General features: G+C 42.5%; 1 protein-coding gene across 2 annotated transcripts in view; it reads left to right on the plus strand.

Annotated features, from left to right (window-relative positions):
• The window catches only part of ADGRB1 (adhesion G protein-coupled receptor B1), a 213245-nt gene extending 191507 nt beyond the window's left edge, over nt 1-21738 (plus strand). For both annotated transcript variants that reach the window (XM_065627733.1, XM_065627734.1), the window contains 5 exons: nt 1958-1997; nt 5881-6560; nt 7445-7480; nt 8833-8937; nt 21541-21738. In XM_065627733.1, the coding sequence (XP_065483805.1) occupies nt 1958-1997; nt 5881-6560; nt 7445-7480; nt 8833-8937; nt 21541-21738 (1059 nt within the window). The remainder of the gene's footprint in view (nt 1-1957; nt 1998-5880; nt 6561-7444; nt 7481-8832; nt 8938-21540) is intronic.
• Nucleotides 21739-24883: the final 3145 nt, after the last annotated feature.

Raw genomic sequence — 24883 nt, forward strand, 5'->3', positions numbered from 1 at the left:
TATCATAACCCAACAGTGTTTGGTTTTGTTTTTCTGGTCACTCCTGTGCTAAGTAGCTTGTGTTTGAGTACAAGGTCTCATTTCAAACAGCAAAATCTTTAAGTCAAGACATCAAATGATACATAATTCTATCACACCTCATAGGTCTTTGTTAAAAAGAGGGGCCTCATTTCTAATTTAGATGCATAGTCTTCTCATTTCCAGGCAGGTTCTTGCTATGCCTATTTATGTGTAATTAGAAAGCCCCTTGCATGCCTAGTACTTTCACTCCTTCAATAACAGACACCATAATCATATCCAGTCTCAATCTTCCTTTCAATGAGTTAACACACTAAGCTTTTTTATTCTCCCTCTGCAAGACATTTGCCTTCAAATTATTTATATAACCCTTTTCCACATGCCCTTCAGACTCTCACCATCCTTTAAAAATGTGGATGCTATTTTTGTTATTCTATTGTCACCATCCCAACCACTGTATTCTGAAATTTTAGATTTCTGCCTCTATATAACTCCCTGTTTTCATTCATTATCAACCACTTTGCAAAATTCTGTGTCAGCTACAAGATTTTTAGCAATGAGATTACATTTACTTCTGCACTGTTGATGGATGTGTTGAGAAGTAAAGAGTTTACAGTTTCTTCACATTCAGGCACAAAAAACTCCAGAATCTAGAAGTGAATTATGACTCCTTACTGATATTTTTAGAGGGATATAATGTTATTTTACAGTGACTGAGTTGTAAAATAACTAAAAATTTGCAGAATGGCATTTTTGCTTTTACCTTTTCTAGTAATCTCGCAATCTGCCCAACAAGTGAAAAGAAGCTTAGCTGAGCAGAACAGTTTCCCACAAAATCTTGTTGATTGGTATTACATATAAACCTATCTTTTATTTATTTTTCTATCAGTAGAACTAGTACAGGCTGTTCAGTTACATTTTTCTGGAACTCTTAGCATGAAAATGAGATTATATTTTTCTGTGTCATCCCACTTGCCCATTTAAACTTTAGTTTAGTCTTCTTTCTCTACTGTTCTTTTCAGATTTGTTTGGTATCCCAAATAATTTACTAAGAAATTAGCATCAAGAAGGTTGACATTATTCCTCAACCAGCTCTTCAAAAACTCTTGGATCTCAACCTGCTAATATGAAAGTGTTTATCCCAGGGAGATGGGGATTTTTTTCACGGTCTTCTCAGTATTAAACTGGAATGCATTTAATCACATTAATACAATTATATTGTGTCTTCTTTCTGAAATGACACTAGAAATAATTAGTGAACTCTTCTACCTTTTGCTAGTCTGTGGCTTTTCCATTACTCCATGAAAACTCATGGCCCACTGTGACTCAGTGTATCTAGTTCTTTGAAATGTTATCTGCTAAAAGCTTTAGAAAAAGAGATTAACTCATACTAGGAAAAGAAAGGAGTTTCATTTGGCTGTACAGAATGCTTGAAAAAGTTATTCAGCCTTTGTGCCTGCTGGGACCATCGATTTTATACACTAAGAGTTTCAAATGCAGGGACTTGTTTCCACTTCATGTGACTTGGTGATAGATCACAAGAAAGCCCAGTGGCTATGAAGCATTCACAACTGTCATCCCCAGATCTTTTTAATGAGTGGAGGGGAATCCACTTAAACTATATGTAGGGTGATATATCCAAAGCAGATCAGGCCAGGAACCTGTCCCCTATTTTTAGGAATGCACATAAACCTGTTCTAGAAATTAGCGTACAGATGAACAGATGAATCCAGCTGAAAAGCAATGTTACAGTTTTAACACTGCCTGGGGTTCAAAAGCCACAGGTGGGAACAAGTGGTGTGTTTGCCATGTTTCAAAGCCCAAGCAAAACCTTGCTCCTCCACTCTTCTGGTTGTGTCTGCCCTACTAATTAAAGTGAGTTTTTGCATTTTCCCCCACCACCTCCTTTTGACCACGTCCTGTGTTCTCTGTCTTTCAGACCGATTTTGAGAAGGATGTGGATATGGCTTGTAGATCAGGTGAGCACATCACAGGTGAGAATCAACAAGTGACCTGGTTTGGGGATTGAACTAGGCCATTTTTTTACCTTTCCGTTTTATTTGTGTGTCTTAATGGCTTGCATGTACTTTTGTGTGCTGCCCTTACTCTCAACCCTGGCCAAAAAGAAAGCAACAGCCTTAATTCTCCCCTGTGCTTTGCTTATCCTATTTCCCTGTAGCTCTCTGGGCCTTTTAACTGAGATTAAGCCTTGCCTCCAAGGTATCATCTCTTACCTATGGCCCATGGAACACAGTGGCAGAGAAGCGTATCAAGGAAGAAGAGATTGGATCCATCTCTTCCTATTGTGATCTTGTTTTGCTTTAGCAACGCCTGCCCAAGGGGGTCACACCAACCTCCGATGGCTCTGTGCTCAGGGGAGGTGTCTTTGAGAAGGTCTGGAAGCTGGAGAACCTTCCCACCACTTCACCTGGCTCCATGCACACTTCCAGTGCAGTTGTAAGCTGCCAGTACATATGGAGTTGGGTCAGGTCTCTCCTTCTTTGCCTTCACCTTTCTGCTGTGTGTTCAAACACACGTTCATTTTGATCCCGAAGTTCTGCATGAGTTGACAGTTCCTTTCTCCAATAACTCCCTTTTCTCTCATCCCGCTGGGAGTGTCTGTGTTGTCTGGATTCTCCTTTGCTACCTGTTCGTCTCTGTAGATTTTCTCCTCTCCTGGTCCTGGCATGCCTGAACATTTGGCTGGGGATTTTTTCATGCCCTTTGTAGATACTTAGGCTTTAATTCACTCACCTAGACTTCTCCCCTGTCCCAAGCAAGAGGCTTACTAGCTTGCTTGGTAGTTGCATCTAATTCACATCTTCCAAACCAGGATCTCCCCTAGCCAAGGACAGTACATATTGTGTGTTGAATTACTATCATGGGAAATCTTCTTTCTTTCTCTTTCTTTGTCTGTCTTTCTTTGTCTTTCTTTCTTTCTTTCTCTCTTTCTCTCTTTCTCTCTTTCTCTCTCTCTTTCTCTCTCTCTTTCTCTCCATTCCTTCCTTCCTTCCTTCCTTCCTTCCTTCCTTCCTTCCTTCCTTCCTTCCTTCCTTCCTTCCTTCCTTCCTTCCCTCCTTCCTTCCTTCCTTCTCTCTTCTTTTCTCTTTCTATACACATCTACCTGTCCCTTTCATTTATCTTTTTTGTTATCTAATCTGTCATTTATTTATCTGCTTCTAATATGTTTATCTATAATTCATCTCTTTCTCTGTATCTTGCAATCACTTATTTATCTCTCTCCTCAGCTGTCTGTCTTGCTGTACCTGTTATTTATGTATTTCTATCTCTGTCAACGTTTATCTCTGTCACTGTGTTTCTGTGTATTGTCTATCACTGTCACTGTCATTTATTTATCTAATATCTATCTATATCTTATTTATCTTTTCCTATCCTTCTCTCTGCCTCACTCCCCCTCCCTATGCTTATCACAGTCACGGTATATTTATCTCACTTATCCCTGTAATATCTTATTTCATGGTCTCTTTCTGTCCATTTATCTCTTTTCAGGGTCTGTCCATTTTTTTTCTTTCTGTTTCTCTGTCTCACACTCTCTAATCTAATTTCTAGCTGCCTCACTCTTCTCATCTATCTTCCTCCTTCCTTTTTGACACCAAAGATCTCATTTCCAAAAAAAAATCACGTGCGAAAAACATGCATGTGAGACCATGTCTGACTTGAACGCACGCTCAGTGAACACGCACCCAGGCTGGGTGTTGTCACACACAACCAGCTACACAGCTGTTTGCTGGAAACCAAGGCAGATCCTGGACTCCTGCAATAAAAGAGCCTTTTTGGATTTGTTACCGAGTTTCTTGCTCCCAAATCGAGCTTTCCAGAGGAAAGGAAGGTGCTGATTGTTTTCATATGACTTCAAGGCAGAAGACCCTGGATCAGCAGCTTGCTAAAACCCAAGCTTCCCTTCCTTTGCCAGCATACAGCTATACAACCTTTTTGCTGATGTCTGCCTGAAGAGATATTCCTCTTCTGATAAAGTGCTGTTAGTCTACACCAAGCTAAGCAGTTGATAATAGTCCCTATTTCAGAGACCTTTCTATATGCTACATCATCCTACGAATTCTGCTTGTTGAATAATCAAAAATAGAAATCTGTCCATTGGTTTTTGGCTGTCATTGCTCCTGGAGGCACCAGCTTCTGTGTTTTGATGGACTGGATGTATGCCTGATACCTCTCATAACCTTCTCCCTTAGGTTCACTGGTAGGACCATGTCCATGGCTCAGATTTGAAAGCTCACTCCACTCCATGCTTGAGGATTGCCAAGTGCAAACCTCTCCAAACCTGCTTTCTGCATATGAGCATGAAGAACATCCTGAATCAATAAACCTTACCAATAAACCTTACCTCCCAAATATAGGTTTTGACTTCAGTAACATCTTCCTGCAGTGTATGCTGTGAATATACTGTAATGCTCTGATTTATCTTAATCTGTCCACCAGCAATATGTCGAGATGACCACGGCTGCCATAGTTACAGTCAGTGTGTTTAGCTTTAAAACCTTTTTAAAAGTTCTTTTATTGTCCTTGGATCCTTGTCATCCTGCCATGCTCGCTCTGTAGTCTTTGAGGGGAGCTTTGCTCTTCCAGCACCCATCACTCCCAGTATGAGATAGCAGAAAAATTACTGTGTCCTCAGTCCCATGGGATGTCTATATCATGTCCTGCTTCTGTCCCAGGTGGAGCAGCTGGATAGTATCAGGTTACCCCAAAGATCCTTTTCTCTGGTTCATTGAGAAAAAAAAAAAGACCTTTTTTTTTTCTTTTTCCTTCTGAGGTGGGTGAAAGGGGAACATTTCTCTCTCCTTTTCTGTGCTGAAATACTGGGTAAGTAGCTTTCAGTCCTGCACCACTTTGCTCCTGCCCCACAGTTTGTGGTTTCCATCTCCTGGAGGCATCGAGGCTGATGTCATTATCTTCCTAAGATCTTTGTTGCAGCCTGAAACCAACTGAGCAATAGGTTCTTGCACCTAGAAAAGGAGCAGATGTCTTGTTGTGGGCAGCGTTGTGTGGGAATGAGTGTCTGTGTGTTCTTTATATACCTTCTAATTGGCATGTTCACCTCGTCTTCAGTTTGAGATTTTCCTCTCCTATTAAAGAATATTCGTGGCACTCCTTTCTTTCCTCAAGGGAAACTGAGAAACACTAAATAATTAGCTCTCACAAAGGCTTGGCATGATTACTAGAATCTAAGCTTTTTTGGAGAGCAGTTAGAAATTTATAACAAAATGTGGTGTATTTTAAAATACCAAATTATTGATACTGAAACTGTTCAAGGGAAAAGATCAACCTGAAGCTGTTCAGCGAGTTTTTTTTTATAAAAAAATAGATTAAAAATACATTTGAAATCATTGATAATGCTGCATTTCAACTATTTTCTGAATCAAAATAATTTTTGACATGAAAGCAACCTTTTATTTTAAGGAATTCTACTTCTCCATAGGCTAGTAATACATGTATTTTTCACATATATAAGTGCACTGCATTTAGTACAGATATAAATATATACAAGTATTTGTTTTTCAAGATATTGTTATCAACATGACAATATATGTTGGCCTAGTTGGGAGTTTTGGCCATGATTGTGTAGGAAAATTCACATCAAAGAGAACTCTCTTAAAATGAGAAAGTTTTTTTTTTCTTTTGTATCTTTTGCTTTATTTTCAGTATCCTGGATTAAACAAACAAACAAACAAACAAACAACAGTACAAAACACTGTTCTTCCACCATAGCCTCTTTCTGAGAGGTCCAAGAGAACATGCTGACATGGTGTGACTCTGGTAGGTGTGTTGATGTGTTAACAAAAACCTAGGTGAGGTACTAAGGATACTTATCTGTCTCCCTAGTGCTGAATAAAGACATCACCACCTGCAGGACCTCAACCATCACAGGAACATTGAAGCGTCCGTCACTGCCGGATGAAGAGAAATTGAAACTCAATCACCAGAAGGGATCATCAAACTTTAATAGTCTTCCAGCCAATGTCTCCAAGATGCATCTTCAGGGCTCACCACACTACCTGGGGGCCATCAACCTGAATGAGTTCAGTAATCACAGTCTCACTCTGAAGAAGGACAAGAACCAGCCACCTAAGTCCATCTATATATGTGATGGGGACATCTTCAAGAAGTTGGACTCGGAACTCTCTCGAGCTCAAGAGCAAACGCTGGACACCAGCTATGTCATTCTGCCTACCAACACATCTACCTTACGGGCAAAACCACCCAAAGATGAGAGCAAATACAGCATCAATATTGACCAGATGCCACAAACACGACTCATCCACCTCAGTATGGCTACTGACCCAGGCTTTGTTGTCAAGAGTCCTCCACGGGAGCCTGTAACCATGACATGCACTGAGGTGCAAGGTTCCCCCATGATACAACAGCAGCAGCAGCTGGCACCACAAAATATCCCCAGTGAGTCACAAATTCCCAACAGCCTGTGTGACGCAGGTGACTCAGGGAACTCAGGTGTGGTGTCCAAGAGTGAGACCGTCTCCACCCTCTCCATGAGCTCCTTGGAGGTAAGCATGTGAATTACTGTATTGTTCTCAGCACAGAATGATGCCTTGATGGTGGCCACTTCAGGTGTTTCAAGAGAAGCACCTTACACCAAATGCATCCCACCATGCAGTGCCAGTATAATATTTTCATGAGGGATCGCTGATACATGATACCATTTTGTAATATAATGATTAAAATCTTTCATGACTTCCAGAGACATGTTCCATTGCTGGATAAACTGTCTTTAGCCCTACAGGCAATTAAATTCCAATAAAAATGTTAGTTTGTCAAAGACTGTTCATTTTAATGTAAGGCAAATGGTTTGCATTACCTTTTCTCCTTTGCTCTTGCTCTCTTTCTCATTTTGATGGCTTCAGTCATCAAATAGATGAGCAAACTCTTGTGATCACGGGTGTAAAATGTCCCTAACGCAGGGACCATAGATCTTATGCTGATGTCTATCCTAGTTTTTGCACTTCTCAGCATCTGCGTCTTTTCTTGCCTATGACAGTAGAGAACAGGTCTCAGCCATTGCTGTCCAGACTTCAGTCTTGCCTGGCTGGTGCTCAAAAGCTCCAGTAGATGAGCTGGCTGAGCCTCTGTGCTTTCCATTCAGAGAACCACCTGCAAGCTTATCACTAGGACAGGGGCTTGAACTGGCCAAACTCCCATGCTCAGTCCGTGCTCAGACCTCCTTGGCGCTCAGTGTTTTTTGGTAGGGATCACTCTAAATGGCTGGCACTTTCCATCATGAGGAGTCAAAGAAACATGTTAAAAGTGTAGAAAGAAGGAAAAGACAAAGGACTCTCTGTGTTTTATCTACTGTGTGTTTGAGTTTGCGACCACTTACCAGCATCAACGCCTTACTAACCTCTGCTTATCTCTTTTTCTTTTGAATACCCAGAGGCGGAAATCCCGGTATGCAGAGCTAGATTTTGAGGTGCGTACATCCCTTTCCGAATGTTTTTTTGGTTTTTGGTTTTTTTGAGGGGTAGGATGAGAAAGAGGAATGCTGCTTTTTTTTTTATTATTATTCCTGACACCTTTACAGAAGTGCTGCCTTTGCTAAAGAGCTTCTTCAAGGGTTTAAAAATGATGGGCTAAAAGGCTTGTGCTGGATGCCTGGTAAAGGTTACCTTCTGCAGCTAAACAAATGGGTGGTTTATATTGGTTCATGCTTATTTATGGAGCAGTAGCTTCTGTGTAAACATCTGTACATCAAGATTCTACATTGCTTTGCCCTACATCCTTCTAGGCAGAGCTATCCTTTCCCTTCAAAGCTGCCAGCTTATTCTAAAACAGCTAAGCTGGTACTTCAGGTTGGTCCCAAACTATTTATCCTGGAGAAAAGGAGACTGAGGAGAGACCTTGTTCTCTATAGCTACCCAAAAGGAGGTTGTAGAATGGAGGCTGTTCCTCTCTTTTCCCAAGTAGCAAGTGATAGGATGAGAGGAAATGGCCTCAAGTTGCACCAGGGGAGGTTTAGATTGGATATTAGGAAAAATTTACTGAGGGAAAGGGTTGTCAGGCATTGGAACAGGCTGCCCAAGGAAGCTGTGGAGTCACCATCCTTGGAAGTGTTTAAAAGACACATAGATGAGGTTCTTAGGGACATGGTTTAGTCAGAGTGTTAGGTTAATGGTTGGACTTGATAATCTTTAGGGACTTTTCCAATCAAAATGATTCTGTGATTCTATTTGAGCCACCTTCTCTGATTATATATCGCTTGGCAGAACACAAAAAAGCCATATTCAACATGCTTTTACATGCACAGAGAAATTCTTATGGAAATTGGTCCTTCCTCTCCTCCTGAGCAGTAGGAGGTAGGAGTGAAATGTAGAAGGGCCAAAATACAAAGAAAATGTATTTGTGGAAGAGTTTCTGATGAAACTTCTTGTACACAAATTCTACTTGTTTGGGTAAGCGCTGAACACATTTGCAAAGAAGAGACACTGAGAACAGAGTGGGCATTGGGTCAGGTGTCAGTTAATGAAGGTCAGCAAAGCTTCCTAGGTCTAGTTGGTAGAATATTGCTGGTCAAGAACAGATTATGCAGCATAAACAGTTGGCAGTTGAAGGTTTAGGGTAACCATAGGGCTAAGAATTAGTCTTTTCCACTTTGTCCCATTATCTCCTCCTGAAAATAAAAGCAGTGTGACACTGGGTCTTTTAGACTCACCAGATTGCACCTGCAGGGAGACAGAGGGACATTTTAATAATGTATGTAACTTTGGGGGGAAGATTTGTTGTTTATGTACAGCTGTTGACCTGTGGCCCTTGTGTTTGCTTCAGAAAATCATGCACACAAGAAAACGTCACCAAGACATGTTCCAAGACCTGAACAGAAAACTCCAGCATGCAGAGAAGGAGAAGGAATCTCCAACAACGGACAGCAAGGTGAGTCAGACATTTGCAGAACCATCATTTCCTAGAGCTCTCTAGTGCCAGCAGGAGCATGGAAAGAAGCAGGAAAGTTTAGGAGCACTCACTGAGTGCTTTACCTTGATTTTCTGCCCATGCATTTTGCAACAAGCACATGTGCACCACGCAGGACATGAAGAGTCGCAGAGGTACCACTAGCTTATCTACAGAGCGGTCAGCAGCCCAGAAGGAGAATGTCTGTCCTGATGTCTGTTTGTGGTGAATGGCATCTGTATTGTCTTGTTTGTCTCTTCCCTTTGTCTGTTCTTGTTATCCCCATTAAGGTCATCTCCATCCACTCATGGCTAGAAACTGGAAGCCAGAAGAGGCTTGAGGAAATCCAGGCAGAAAAGGGAGAGAAGGTGGAGACAGCAGGAATCTTCTGTCCCACTTGCAAAGGTTATGTTGGAAGCCAAGGCAGCAATGTTGGGTATAGTTATTTAGGAAAGACACTGTAATGGGATTTGAGCTGTGATCACTCTTTAAAACTACCTGAAAGGAGGTTGGAGCATGGAGGGTGTTCATCTCTTCTCCCAAGTAACAAGTGATAGGACAAGAGGACATGGCCCCAAGTTATGCACGGGAGGTTCAGTTTGGATATTCGGAAAAATTTCTTCAGGGAAAGGGTTGTGAGGCAACCTGAGAACAAGCTGCCCGGGGAAGTGGTGGAGTCGCTGTCCCTGGAGAGATTTAAAAGATATGTAGATGAGGTTCTTATGGACGTAGTTCAGTGGTGGACTTGGCAGTGTTAACTGTTGAATTTGACGATCTTAAAGGTCTTTTCTAACCAAAATGATTCTATGATTCTATGGTAGCAGCGCTTCTTGGGAACTTCATGCCAAGTATTTGTGGCAGTTGATGAGCATATACACGACTTTCCTCCACAGGAGCAAACTTCCAGAGCAAGAAAAGGCTCTGAGGGAGGCAGTCTGAGAGAAAGACCTCACAGCCTTTCAGAGAGGCAGACATTTGGTACTGGAAACGAGTATCAGGAGCCTGTGTAGTTGGTGATGTGGATAACACAAATAAGCAAAGGCAGGATGATGTGTCAGCCCATTAGGCCTGCTGAGGAGGAGACAAAAAGTTGCAAGGAAGTATATCAGCTCCAACAGAAGGGAAAAACAAGTGGCAGACCCGGGCCAGCAGTAGAAAGTTAAATTTGGGTTGTACCTGCACTCAGGAGAGGGGAAAGGTGAGCTATTTATGACATTCTCAGTTGCTTTTAAGCAATGTCACATCAGGGATGCACAGTCACCTGCAGCATGGCCAAGTTGATACTAGTGGAACTTATTTGGATTGGACTCCCTTAGAGACAAGACCAGAGCTAGGAGGGTGCTTAAACAAAAGGTTTAGTTTGGTTCTTTATGGAAGCAGAACCCTTCAGATCTCATAGCATTACTGTGTTGAGTTCCAGAGATATCTCAGCAAATCTTACTTTTATTGTGTGTGACAAGGTGTCATTATGGACTCTCCAGTGTTACAGAGTGAGAGGAATAGTGAATCTAGCAGGCAGGTTCTGATCAGAGAAACTTATGTTGGCCCAGAATCGCAAAGCACTGAATTCCATCTCTCTGCTTTTTTTTTTTTTTTCCTCTATTATTTAAGTATGACACAGCTGTAAAATCAGAAATGCTTAAATACTATGTAAAAGCCAAACTGTAGTGTGTTTGCAGGAGAGTTTTATAGATTGAGATGTTCAGGGCATTTCAGAGATGCATCTGTCTAGAATTAAAGTTGCCAGTGTCAGCATCAAAAAGCTTTGAACTGCTGGAAGGAAGCTGTGGAGGTGGCCTTTGCATTTTGACTGAATCTTTTTGAAGTTGGGATTTTTCCTTGGATGTAACCCAAGAGGGTGAACTTGCAAAGATCAGTATTGACAAGTTAGTAGTGGGTATTGGTTTTGCAACATCCAAAGCAGTACAAAGAAAAATGAATAGCATTCTTCCCCCCTTTTTCTGCCATTTGCTGCTGGTGACCCTACTGGAAATCATGTCCCATCCTCAGCTTGTCCTGAGAGGCAAACTGCAGATACCAGGGATTAAAGTATCGACAAAAGACATTTTTATCTTTTAAGTATGTTTAGGTTATAAAATGACAGAGTATTTCTTCTGGTGTAAGTGATAAAACTAATGTTAGCATAGGTCTGTCTTTCATTTTACATTGAAGAGCATAGTAGACCTGTCCCAAACTCTTCCATGATGCACAAATCCGAAGACATTTCCTTCACCAGCAGGAAACTCCTTGCTTTGTGGGCATGAACAAGGTCACAAGGAATACCCCTGAACCCTTTCAGATGTAGCATCATAGAACAGAAGGGATCTTTACTGGGTCAAGTCCATCTGCCTGCATTGCTATATCTTTGATTTCCCTTTTAAATAAGCAACCACAAAGTCAAGCTGCCAAGTCTGTCTCCAGCCCTGGCAGTTTCCCAGCCTCTCTTGGCAGCATGTCCCATTGTCCTCAGTCCCTTCCATGACATGATGCTTTTTTCTAATCCTCTTGCATTTCCTCTCCTTCTTCAACTCCAAGGTCAGAAAGATGCTGCTGAGACTTAAACTAAATGTCTGCATAGGACAGAACTCCTTTGGGAGTTCCTAGGAATAGTGTTGGCCCTTTTTAGGGAGTGTTTTGGGGGGTTGGTTTTGATGTAAATGCTAGTCCTCTCTGTACTTCAGTGCACTGGCCAAAACTGATTGCTCCATCACGCTGAATACATAGTTCCTCTCAGATGAACTACCCAAACTATTCTATGATGCTACAATTCTGTGATTCTACGATTGTCACATTTGAAGGAAGCACCAACAGAAGAATGGAAGAAACATACCTTCTGTCTCTTTATGAAGAGGGGTTGAAAATTCAACCACCAAATGTGTTTACTGCTGAGAATTTTCTTCAGTTTCAGTGATAAAACCTTATTTTTAAGGAATCTTCAGCAAAGAGCTGAAAGTTTGTACCTGCACATATATTCCTTCTCTCTAAATCTTCTGACACATTTACACTTTGGATAAGTATTACTGCAGTGTACACTTGAAAGATAAAGAAGACTGCCCTTTGCCCACTGTCACAGAGTAGTTACTGGCAGAGCTGGAAATATCACAGAATCATCATAGAATGCTTTGGGTTGGAAAGGATCTTAAAGATCTTCTAGTTCCATCTCCACTGCCGTGGACAGGCACACCTTCCACTAGACCAGGTTGCTCAAAGCAGAGTAAAGGGGTCCCAGTCATTTGTGGCTTTAGGAACTAATCAGGGATGCAGACACTATTATCCAAAGCTAACTTTTCAGTGCTGGGGAATTAAGATATTAGCAGACTGACATACAGCAAGATCTGACGACTTCAAGTTGAAAAGTCAATTTTTTAAGGCACTAAAAGATCTCTGTATGACCTTACCATAGGTTATGGTAACTTTTCTCTCTCTTGCGGTCTTCACGTTCAGATTAAGCAAGGAAGATGGAGATGATTTTTGAAAAATCAGCCCTTACTCAAAAAGGAACTTACAGGGCTGTAGACAAGACTCCTTTGCTTCTGTTATGATGGAATTTGGGACAGGTTGTCTCTGTCTACCTGAAGGGACTTTGAATCTAAATAGAGTATCTCAGGAACAGCTGGGATTACTCTGCTCATCCTCCTCCCAAAGGACTTGCAGCCAGCCTATATGTTGAGGTTGCACACTGCTGCCCTCCCATTTTATCCCAGAACAAACTGGAAGCTGCTGTAGACCCTGAGCAGAAAACTGAATGAGCTGTGTTTGTTGAGTATTTATCTCCTAGACAGCTTATTTGCAGCCAGGAAGCATTAAAGGAACCAAAGGCTTGGAGGCAATCACAACAGGATTTGCAGGTTAAAAAACCCCAGCCATCCACACCACACCTCCTAAATGGTTAAAATCAAAAACTCAGTGTCCAGGATCCACTAAGCTTTCACAGAATCACAGAATCACAGAATGTTAGGGATTGGAAGGGACCTCAAAAGATCATCTAGTCCAATCCCCCTGCCAGAGCAGGAACACCTAGATAAGGTTACACAGGAAGGCATCCAGGCGGGTTTTGAGTATCTCCAGAGAAGGAGACTCCACAACCTCCCTGGGCAGCCTGGTCCAGTGTTCCGTCACCCTCACCGTGAAGAAGTTTCTTCTCAAATTTAAGTGTAACCTCTTGTGTTCCAGCTTCATTTTTAAAGTTACAATAAGTAGTGAGTAGCTTGTATAAGGAACGTGTATATGTATCTATAGGAGCTTTAAGGCATATTTTGCTGCCTAAATGGATGCATATTGAAACATTAGGTTTGTACTGACTCAGACAGCAAAGTTCTTTCTTCCTAATCTCCTCCATCAATTTGAGTTGTTCTTTATCTATGTGATTGCTGAAAAAAACAAACAGAAACAAAAAAAAAAGAAACAAAAACAAGCTGATAAAAAGAAAAGAGAAATCCCACTGTTGGAAACCTTACTGCAAGTTTGTTTCTCCATTTAAAAGTCTGCCCTTTGCCTGGCAGACTGTAGGCTCCAACATGCAATTTGTTTCCCTGCTACCTCCTAAATACACACACTTCCCAAGGTTTAAATTGTTGCAGCTGGGAGCTCTGCACATTAAAGCAGGGTAGTGGCTATTTTCAAGCTACTTTTTACCACAAGGGAAATATTTTCCTGTGCAGACCTGTGTTGTCAGGGCAAAGCATCTTCAACACTGCTCCTCCCTGTGAGTTAATTGCTAAAGAAATTCCAGCACTTGGGCTGGATGTTGGGAGGGATTGACATGCTCTGCAACAGTATGGTAAGAAAGTGAAGGTTTTGCAGCCATTAAAGGAAGGGAAGGCTTTGTTTCTTCTGTGCTTAGCACCAGCCTTGAAAGCGACGGAAGTGACACTCCTGCCTTCCCCCTCGGCAGGAGTCTTTTGATCCAGCTCCATTAGAGAAGTTTGAATCACATACATATTCCTCTCTTCTTGCTGGCGTCTGTCTTTGCATTCATTTTAAACAGCGGCTCTTTACTTGTGCCGAGGCCAGCGAAAGCCATGCCGAACAGAGCTCTGCAAATTTCTGATTTTCTCATTCTTGCTTATTAGGGACTTACTACGTTCAGCTTTCTGCAGCTCAAATGGCTTTTGCTTTGGCTGGAGCCCTGTCCTGGAGCCCACAAACAAGATCTGACTGTCTCTTACTCAGGTCTCAAATTCAGTCCCATCTCTCTGTTGGTCCTGAAAAAGCACTTGCTCCCAAAAGTGGAAAAAGATACAAAGTTTGTTCTTTCTGTCTTTCTGTTGCAATCTTTCAGTACTTAAAAGGCGTCTATGAGAAGGATGGAGACAGACTTCTTAGCAGGGCCTGTTGCAAAACGACAAGGGCTGATGTTTTTAAACTAAAGGAGGGGAGATTCAGGCCAGACATGAGGAAGAAATTTTTTACAGTGAAGGAGGTGAGACCCTGGTCCAGATTGCCCAGAGAGGTGGTGGATGCCCCATCCCTGGAGACATCCCAGGCCAGGCTGGACGGGGCTCTGAGCAACCTGAGCTGGTGAAGATGTCCCTGCTCATGGCAGGGGGTTGGACTGGATGAGCTTTGAAGGTCCCTTCCAACCCAAACTATTTTGTGATTCTATTCTATGACTTCTTCTTATGTCCTTCTAGACAGTGTTTCTGTCTTGACTACTCACTTTCTCTTTTTGGGTTGAGGTTTTTCCTTAGGTTTCCTCTTTGGACACCTAGAGGATATATTCATTTCACTAGCACTTGCTTTGGCATCTAACAGAGTAGTGAAAATAGAGGAATATTGATCAATATTGCAGCTCATTACTTGTCAGGGCTGTGTGTCTCTCTGACATGCTCTGCTGCATGGCAGAATTAATTCACTTTCTTGGTGACCACCTCTCCTTTTGCCAGCTGACTGGGGAGCTGGCAGCCCTGCTCCCAGGTGGGAAAATTTGGCTCCTGTCCATGAGAAACTCATTGCATGGGCTGAGGCTGGGGTTGGAAGAGCTTGGGGGTGCTGGTTGTGTCAAACTGAGGCTTGTTCTTCACTGAGGAATTAAAATATTGGGAAGCTAAGCCCCTCAGGCTGTCACACCTCTGCAAGGAAAGCTCCACTTATGGGTAGGGTGTCTCTTCTGTGGCACCTGTTTAATCCTCTTTGCTCTTCTTTGGTAAATGGCAAATTTCAAAAGACCAATTAGGGTAAGTTTTATAGGGAGGAATGCTACATAAAGTATAATAATTACTGCAATAAATTCTGTTATGAAAATGACGTCAAACCTTAATTCATTCAGCCATAAACCATCTGTCAGCTATCAGGTGTCCAAATATACCATCAATCAGCAGTTCACCTCCTCGTGTAGATCATCTGATACCTCATGTCCCAAGGATCAGGCATCAGTTACTATCTATTACTCAGAAAAACATCTTATTCCCCATATCCTCTGTACCAACAGTCTGTTCTTGCCATGCCCTTTGAATCTAGCCTGCTATCAGCTGTTCCAAAACCATGCAGTGGCCACCAGAAGACTGAAGACTTGAAGTATTTCAAGATTCCTAACTGATTTCCACCATTACAATCTAAACCCACAAATTATTTCTTCTTTTTATAAAAAATGAAATTCTGACCAAAGTCAGCCATTTCCTTTTATTTTGCTTTTCTCCTAAACGAAAAAAAACCCTTCTTTTTAGTTCAGTAGCATAAAATGAAGAAACTCCAGCTACTTGTTTCAAACAAAGAAAGGAAAATTTATCATTCTTTAAAAAAACAAGACAGCTTTCCCATTTTCTAATCACTTTTCATCGACATTGATCCAAAGATGGATTAGACAATGTGAGCCACATTTATCTTTCAGATTCCCTGCTATATACTCTGAATAACTTCATTCCAGACCCAGAGTCATCAATGTCATGGGGAGAGACCATTTGGGTCATGAAATATCCTTCAAGTTGACACTAGCAGCAATGAAAACAGCATGGGAGTAGCTGTTTACAGGGGAGTTATCCTGGAGTGCTCTGTAGAAATCACTGACATGCTCATCAGGTTATAAAAATAAGATATATATATATATAAAAAAAAAAAAAAAAGGCAAGAAAAAAAAAACACACAAAAAAGCACCAAACAAAAAAAAACCACCACAAAAAAATAAAAACAAACACAAGGAGATGCAGCTTGGACATTACATCATGTTCGACAGAAGTGTGAAATGAAAGCTGCGTCTTAGAGCAATCAGTCAGTATCCCGTGCCATATGTATAGAATCATTTTGGTTGGAAGAGACCCTCAAGATCATCAAGTCTAACCATAACCTAACTTTACAACTAACCCATGTCCCTAAGAACCTCATCTATGTGTCTTTCAAACACCTCCAGGGATGGCGACTCCACCACTGCCCCGGGCAACCTGTTCCAATGCCTGACAACCCTTTCCAGGAAGAAATTTTTCCCAATATCCAATCTAAATCTCCTCAGCACAGCTTGAGGCCATTTCCTCTTGTCCTATCACTTGCTACTTGGGAGAAGAGACCAACCCCCTCCGTGCTCCAAGCTCCTTTCAGGCAGGTCAGAGATCAGAAGGTCTCCCCTCAGCTCCTGTTCTCCAGGCTGAACCCCCAGCTCCCTCAGCCGCTCCCATCACACTTGTGCTCCAGCCCCTTCCCCAGCTTCATTCCCTTCTCTGATCTCGCTCCAGCACCTCAAGGGCTTTCTTGTCATTAGAGGCTCAAAACTGAACACAGGATTCGAGGTGCAGCCTTACCAGTGCCCAGGACAGGGGGACAATCACTTCCCTACTCCTGCTGGCCACACTAATCTTGACGCACGCTAGGATGCTGTTGGCCTTATGCAATACACTGATGCTGCTCTTAAGCCAAAGAGTTGCACTAGGATCCAGTTATTCTGGATGAAGCCAGCGTGGACCCTTGAAGGCAGCACAGAGACAATGTACACAAGAATCCATGGCAGGGAGATACCTCACTCCACCACCATTACCTTCCCATAGTTACCATGAGTCCAGCACAGGTGACTCCCTGCAGTCTGACAGGCATTGGAACAGGCTGCCCAGGAAAGTGGTTGAGTCACCATCCCTGGAGGTGTTTAAAAGATGCATAGATTAGGTTATTAGGGACGTGGTTTAATGACAGTGTTAGGTTAATTGTCTGGCTCCATGATTTTGAAGGTCTTTTCTAACCAAAATGATTCTATAATTCTGTGGCTAGCTTTTTTTGGCACTGCATCTTAAATGCCTTTTGTCCCAAATCCACTCCCTCTGCCTCGAAGATATGCAGCCAAAATGAAAGCCACGGCTGGATAAAGGAGACTCTGAATGCCACCAGGGTGATGAAGACCTCCAGCATGCCATGCATGGCAGATTTTGCCTCAGCCTTGGATCTGGGCACTCCCTCCCTTCCCACCCCTCTGCCAGGGCATTCTGATCTGCTGTCCAGGCACCAGGCGGGAATCAATTAAGATTTCTCCACCTCCCCAATGGCCTGAAGCTCGTGGGCTGTGTCAGGCTAGAGTAATGGCTCTGTCTCTGTGAGTTACTGGCAGAACAGCCTTCACTGCTTTCAGCTCCTGTCTTGGGCCATTCCTGGCTGTCTCCAAGTCTCCAGGCCCTGGGCCAGCACCGGCGCCTTTTACAGCCAGATTACACAACCCTCTCTCTCCCCAGGTTTTTTCTTCTTTTCTGTGCATTAGTCCTGTCTGCAAGGATTGCTAAGACCCCACAGTGAGGCTGGAGGAAAATGCCAGAGTTGAAGTATGAGCCCAGTGGCTGTTTCTATATGCTGTTCAAGCGGCCAAGACCCAATAAAAACCTTTTCCATATGGAGGGAAAGAAAAAGGGAGCTGTTCCCAGGAGCCTGCTACCAGTTCCCAGGGTGCCTCTTGCCAAGAGGAGAAGATTTTCTTTTGTCTCCCAGCATCTTTGCCAGAGCTCAGCCGGGCTGATTGCATTTAGCCTGTTCAGAGATCCGACCAGGCGCCGAGTTCTTCCGCACCCATGCTCAGATTTGCAGCTGTGCATGCAGCTCTGTGATCTGCTAGTGCATCGTGGTGGACAGCTGGTGCATCCCACCACTGAGAGAGCACCTCTGCTCCCATCATCACTGGACAAGTCTAATTACTTGCTAAGAACTGGTAAACTAAAAGCAAGCTTCCCCTTTCCATTTGTAGTCTCTCGAGGATCTTTTTCATCTTCTAGCTGTAGTAGATGTCTTTGGAGTCACTAAACTTGCCATGGTCATAGCTAGATAACTCACCACACCGATATTCTAGATAGGAACAGCCATATGGGGTCAGACCCCAGGCCAGTCTGGCCCTGCTTCCTCTCCATGGCAGAGTCTAGAGCATCTTGGAAAAATGAAAGAGCAGGACAACCATGTGATAATGCATCCTCAAAAAGATCCCCAAACCTCCAGTGATTTGTGCTTAAAGACTCACTGATGCAGAATGATGTCACTTTACTTCATAGTACTGAATGGATCTTGTTTTTCTGAATGTTTCCACATACTTTTCGTAGCTTTGCAAGTTTTGAGCATCAACAGAGAGCTGTGGAAATGTGATCTGCAGCTCAGATGGGTGCTGCGTGCAGGACCAGCTCCTGGGCTTCAATCTCAGCCAAGCACTTCTTGGTACCTCATCATGCTCTGTGGTTCTTGTGTTGGAGAGATGATCCGTATCTTCAGTAGTTTGTTTCTACTGTCAACAAGCCACTAAGAATTTCATAGACCTCTTTAATATCCATCCATAATCTCTTTTCAAGGCTGAAAGGTGGTAGTCTGTGTAATCTTTCCTCCTACAGAACATGCTCCTTAACTTTGTTCATGGCTGTAAACTGTCCACCCTTATAACTTCCCCTATATCCTTCTATCAGGAAGTCAATGGAGAGCACATAATATTCAAGATTCAGGTGTAGAGCGGAGTTATGCAATGGTATAGTCATGTTTTCTGTTTCATTCTCTCCTTCTTTCTATATTATCCATTCTTAATAACTTACAACATTTAATGTCTGGTTTTTATCGCCATTGAATAATTACTGGAACCCTTAGGTCTTGTTACCCAGTGACACATCTATCAGAGGCTATTTCTGTAGTTGTGAACTCATAATTTATTGTGTGTTGTTTCCCACCCCGCCCCCAATTTCTGTTCCCTAAATGGATTTGCAGCTGCTCTTGCTCAGTAGCTCAAAAGCAGCACATGACAAGAACAGCTCTGAGGTTTGCTGATCACATTCACGTGGTCAGATCTGGGTCCTTTATCCTCACAACTTGGAGGACAGGCTGAAGATCAGGAGTGTGGCAGACGGAGGGACCGCTAAAACAGAGATTGGTTGGAAATAGAAGAACCTGATGCTGAAGGTGGCCGGAAATAATGCCATCAAAGAAGGGATTTTAGTTGAGGGAAAAGATGGAATTATTTATAAACTTAGTGCGCACAATCATTTGTGCTGCTTTCTGTTTAATAATACAGCTGTGGACATTGGTAATTTCGAAAACTTGTGGCATCATAGTAACTATGGGGGAAAACAAAATGGTTTTTGTTGAAAAGAGCTATTCTGACCAAGCTTTTTTTTCTTCACCTCTTGGGAAACTCTTAGTTTCATTCCATTTTTTTGCTCTATATGTGCTTTTGTCTTTATGCGTACCTTCTAGCTGCATCTTTCCATTGCACCTAATGGCTTGCAAAAACACTGTAGGAAGAAATTTCACTGCAGGAAGTCTCAAATTTGTCTCATTAAGACACACACAGAGATAAAAAGTTTTCAGTTTTCAGTTGCAGTGGTTCTTAAATAAGTTCCAAAATAGATAATGGAAGAAGACAACAATTTTATCAACTTCCCTGTCGTATTAGTATTAATCACCATTGTGCTACATCATGGAATAAAGTAAGAATAACGAACACCAACAGCATAAGAAAAGCTCTGTGTCATAGAGTTTAATGAAAACTTCAGCTGCAGATTTCAAGAACAGGTGTTTTACATTCTTCTGAACAGTACTTTTCCAAAACTTGACTTCATAAATACACAATTCTCTTTCAAAAGGACTTTAAAAGAAAGGTATTTTTCTCCGTTTGAATTGAAATAAAGATAGTGTCAGAATGTTTTCACTCCATGTGGAGAAGACCAGGTTTACATGGCTCATTACAGTTGGACTTGATGAGTTTAAAGGTCTTTTCCAATCGAAATGATTCTATGATTCTACATTTGCCGTTCTCTAGCCACCAAATGACTTCACCTGTGAGCAGCTGTGGAGCAAATTCAAACATATCTTATTTTTATATTAAGGGTGATAGTTTGGAAAAGCAAAGTTCCTGGCTTGAGAGATGTGATGAAAACTGTTGCTGTAGGGATAATGCTACAGTGCCTTTCCTATTGGTGTTGCAGTATGGAGGTGGGATAAAAAACAGGCTCAACAGAAGTCTCTTAGGAAAGGGCAAAATCGGAAGCTAAGGCAGGTGGATTAGCACATAGCGGACAGGTGTTTAGTTTTCCTATGGGCCTACAGCAATCTGCAGCATCCTGGAGTAGGATGATGACACCGCAGTCTACATGTGGCTTCATGTCCCTAAAATCAACACAATTAGGTGACAGCATCGAGCTGTGACGCCTCCTGGGCTGCATGTCACCTGCATGTCTGTCTCCTTGCCTTCTCCCCAGGCTTCTTCTGTCCTCATTGTCATCCTCCACGCAGATGCTTTTTCTCCCACCTGTTCATCTCACAGGTACTTTCCTTTTGGCAGGTGACTCGAAAAGGTTCTGTGCCCCTCTCATGTGCAGAGAAGCCCAGTGCTGGAGTGTTTTTTGGGGATAATTAACTGTGAGAAACATCACTCTTGGTGTGTGGGGGGAGAAACTTATTGGAACAACTCACTTAAAGTCTTTGCATGGACTTCCTTTATAGACACACTGAAGAATACACCCATTTTACAGAGCCTCAGCTCTCCCCAGTGTCTTATCAGCAGAAACATTGAAAGGTAGTCTCTAGATTGATATCCATGGCAGGATGCTGGCATGAGACTAGGCTAATGGCAGCCGATAAAGCCTCGAAGGCTTGGTGAGGAGTTGATGGAAATGCTTCCAGTTTCAGAGCAGATGATACAGCCCATCAAACAGCATGATCTCGCTGGCAAAACAGTTAGCATGTTTTGCTGCAATTAAATAGCCTATAAATAGCTGTGCTACATAAGGAATGTATTCACATCTATATAAAATGCAGCCAATGTATGTTCACAAAAGCCTCATTGTAATCTGGATTTCTATGTGGGGACATTCTGCAGAGGGAGAAAAAGATCTTAAATTCTCAAAACCACATTCAGTTTTTTAGTGGAAATGCAAGTGGCAAAAACTTCAGCTGAAAGCTGAAATATCTAGGCATTAGGTGATAGAGATAGCCGTGGGGAAAAAATAAAAAAGTTTGTATTTTCTACCTGAAAATAGACAGTTTATGCACCAAGTGCAATTTTCATTGAAACATCACTTTATTTTGAATCAAGAGTTTCACAGAAAAAAAATGCCTTTGATATAAGAGGAGGTGAAAAAATCATATTTGTCATATGATACTAACTTCTCTTTCTTTCTCTCTGTCCTTTCTTACACCTTCCTCCTCTTGCAGCAAGAAAAACAGCAGACACCAAACAAGAGACCCTGGGAAGGAATCAGGAAAGTCCAGTCCCCACCATCATGGGTTAAAAAGGACATCGAACCTGTGGCACAGTCTCCCCTAGAACTAAAAACTGTAGAGTGGGAGAAAACAGGAGCCACCATTCCCCTGGTGGGACAAGACATTATTGACCTTCAGACAGAGGTCTGAGCAGAAAGGGAAGAAAGGGACTTTTTTTTTTTTTTCTGGAAAACAAACAAAACAAACAAAACAAAACCACGTTTTAAAGAAATGATTAAATTAAATCGGAACAGAGCAAGAGAAGTGTTTGGTTTCTTTTGAAACCTTTGGTAAGACGGAGTAACTTTTGTATTGTTCTCAGCAGAGAGGGGGAATATTACTTCATAGAGTATAGTAGCTGTAGGTTCAAGACAACATGTGCTTTCCCAGGTAGGACTGGAGAAGAAGTGAACCTGAAAGAGAGCGAGGAGGAGGCAGAGGGTGGGGAGGGGTTGCAGGGGACAAGCCCTACCGAGATGCTTTTGGGTTGCTGCTGCACGCCGGGACCCTTCCTGCTCTGCCACGGGGAGGTGTGGAAGGACGCCCAGCAGCCACCGCGAAGGGCCAAGATCAAGGTTGTTTGTGGACCGCAAGAAGGGACACCAGTGGGAGCCTCGCTGGGATGCAGCCTGGCCGTAGATCCCTGAGGGAAACCCAACCTTGAGGGTCTGTGACATCCCTTGCTGTTCCTTTCCCTCCCACCTCGCTGTCACCGGCTCATCTAAGAAGGAAGGAGACGGGATGCTTGGGATGCTTAAAGCGGTGGCCAAGAAGACATTCCCACTCCTATGTGCCACACCGTGACCTGGCATCGTGGCATCCCCGCAGCAGGTCCCAACAGGGCCTGGAGTGGGAAGTGGTGGCATCGTCCATGGCTTAGGTGGAGAGGTAAGGTAGGGCTTCCTCCTCTCATCTCTCCACAGCGGAGCTTCTGCGCACCCCAAGGAGTGGGACAGGTGCAGGAGGAAAGGACCACCTCCAAAAAACTGCTCACCCCGTCTCCAGGGAGAGGGTTGGAAGTGTTAGAAAAACAGACCAATAAGAAGAATATAAGTCGTTTCATTGACTGTTAAATAGATAAACTCAACACAGGCGTTGCAAAATTCCTCTTGGCCTCATCCTTTTTTTTTCTGTTATTTTTCCTTGCTTTTGGACTCAGATTTATTCGAAGCTGCCCCTCCCTGGAAGGCAGAGAGAGAAACAGGGAAAGACAGATCTGCCAATGTACCTGCAGATATTTGGTATACAGAGCTGTTGCCTTAGGACATTGAGACAAACTGACAACATGAATAACGTCCACTTGGAAACAAACAAACAAAATAATCTATTTTTTTCCTTCTTCTTTTCTTTTCTTCAATAAAAAGAGAACTTGAAGACCTTTCTTTTCTTTGGCTCTTGTCATTTCGAATGCCTTTCTGTGCTGTAGGACTGCGCAGGCATGGGGTAAGGATGCCACCTGCTGAAGGTGGAAGGCAAGTTGATCCGTGGAAAGTTTGGGATGGTGGGAACACACAGCTCCTTTGCTGCTGGCTTGCAATGTTTTGCTTTGTTTTATTCACTTTGGGCTTCGGTTATTTTCCCCTCCCTGGCTCTTGTCCTCCCCCTGCACTGCTCAGAGCCAAGCAAGCAGGTTTGTGGCCCTACAAGAAGGAAGAGGTGGAGCTGGTCAGGAGAAGAGGATATTCCTCATCATAAAATACTATCTTTTTATTTCTCCATGATTTTTTTTTTCCATTAAACTTTTCTTAAGGAGATATATATAGATATATAGATATATATATATATAAAATAAGGTATCTGCATTTCACCCACAAAAATATTGTGCAATATTTTTTATCATTAAAAAATATACCACCGACATTACATGCAGACTTCATTTTTCTAATCATTCCCAGGACTGTTTGTCTGATGTTTGGAACAAATCTCCCAGGTTTGGAGATCTGTGGTGACAAACCTCTGGTTGTAAGTGGCCAGATTGTGCCTGACAGCAGTAAGTCTTGATCAGGGTCTGAGCTATTACAGTGGGTTTGGGTGTCTTAAAAAAATTTTAAAAAATAATAATTAAAAAAAAAAAAGACCAAAATATTCTTAGGAAAAAGCTAGCAATGGTTACAAGATGCTAAACAATCACTGACCTCAGTTATGCTTCCCCCACTGAGAGATGTTGCTTGACATGCAAACATCTCTGCTTCTACTTTCCTTTGGGCCACCTGAGTTATCTTTAAGGACAGTGGTGTTTACCTTGCCATTAATTGTATTATATGAAGGATGGAAAGAAAACTTTTTAAAAAAATCCAAATAGTTAAAAATAGGGAAATGAATTGCTTATAAAAACTGTGATATTACTGTTCAATTTTAGATTATTCTATGAAACAGGAAAGCACAAAGGCCTCCCTCAGATGCCAGGTTGTATGATATTGTAATTATTATAATTACACATTATGAATTTTAGCATACAGATATCTTTCTACTGTGTTTTAATTCTTTTATCTTTTTTTTTTCCTTCCCCTGAGCCTGCCCTCTTCTCTCCAACCTTCCCCATTCACCCATTCAACTCCAGACAACCTACAGGACATTAACAGTGTTATGTAATTAGAGAGATAAATGTTTGTTTAATAACTGTTGATATTCGGCTTTCTCTGCTCAGCTCCTCCGGTTAATTCTGTTTCTCCATGCCCTGCCCCGTGCCATGCCTTCCCCTACCTCCTCTCTGTGTTCGTCAACTTTTTTTTTTTCTGTACAGTTTTCAGAGCACAAAATGAATGTGTCTTATTTCTAATAAAAGAGGTGTAAACTCTAGCGATGTCTGCTTGTTAAAAGCGCCCCTGCCCGCGCCCCATGGGTGGTTTGCATTGTGCCCGGGTGCTGGGAAACACCTCTCCTGGATCTGCAAGCTGCCACCTTGGCTCTCTACTCTGGAAGAGCCATAGCTTGGAGCCAAACTTGCCCCATGACTGCATCTTTTATCATAGAAGCACAGAATCACAGGATAGTTTGGGTTGGAAGGGACTTTCAAAGCTCATCCAATCCTGCCTCTGCCATGAGCAGGGACATCTTCACCCAGATCAGGTTGCTCAGAGCCCCGTCCAGCTTGGCCTGGGATGTCTCCACAGATGGGGCGTCTACCACCTCTCTGGGCAACATTTGCAGTGTTCTGTCACCCTCATTGTGAAAAATTTCTTCCTCATGTCTAGTGGAAATCTCCCCTCCTTTGGTTTAAATCCATTGCCCCCTGTCCTATCGCAACAGGTCCTGCTAAAAAGTCTGTCTCCTTTTGCTTTTAGGTCTGTAGATT

Source organism: Caloenas nicobarica, chromosome 2 (assembly GCF_036013445.1).
Source record: "Caloenas nicobarica isolate bCalNic1 chromosome 2, bCalNic1.hap1, whole genome shotgun sequence".
Lineage (NCBI taxonomy): Eukaryota > Metazoa > Chordata > Aves > Columbiformes > Columbidae > Caloenas > Caloenas nicobarica.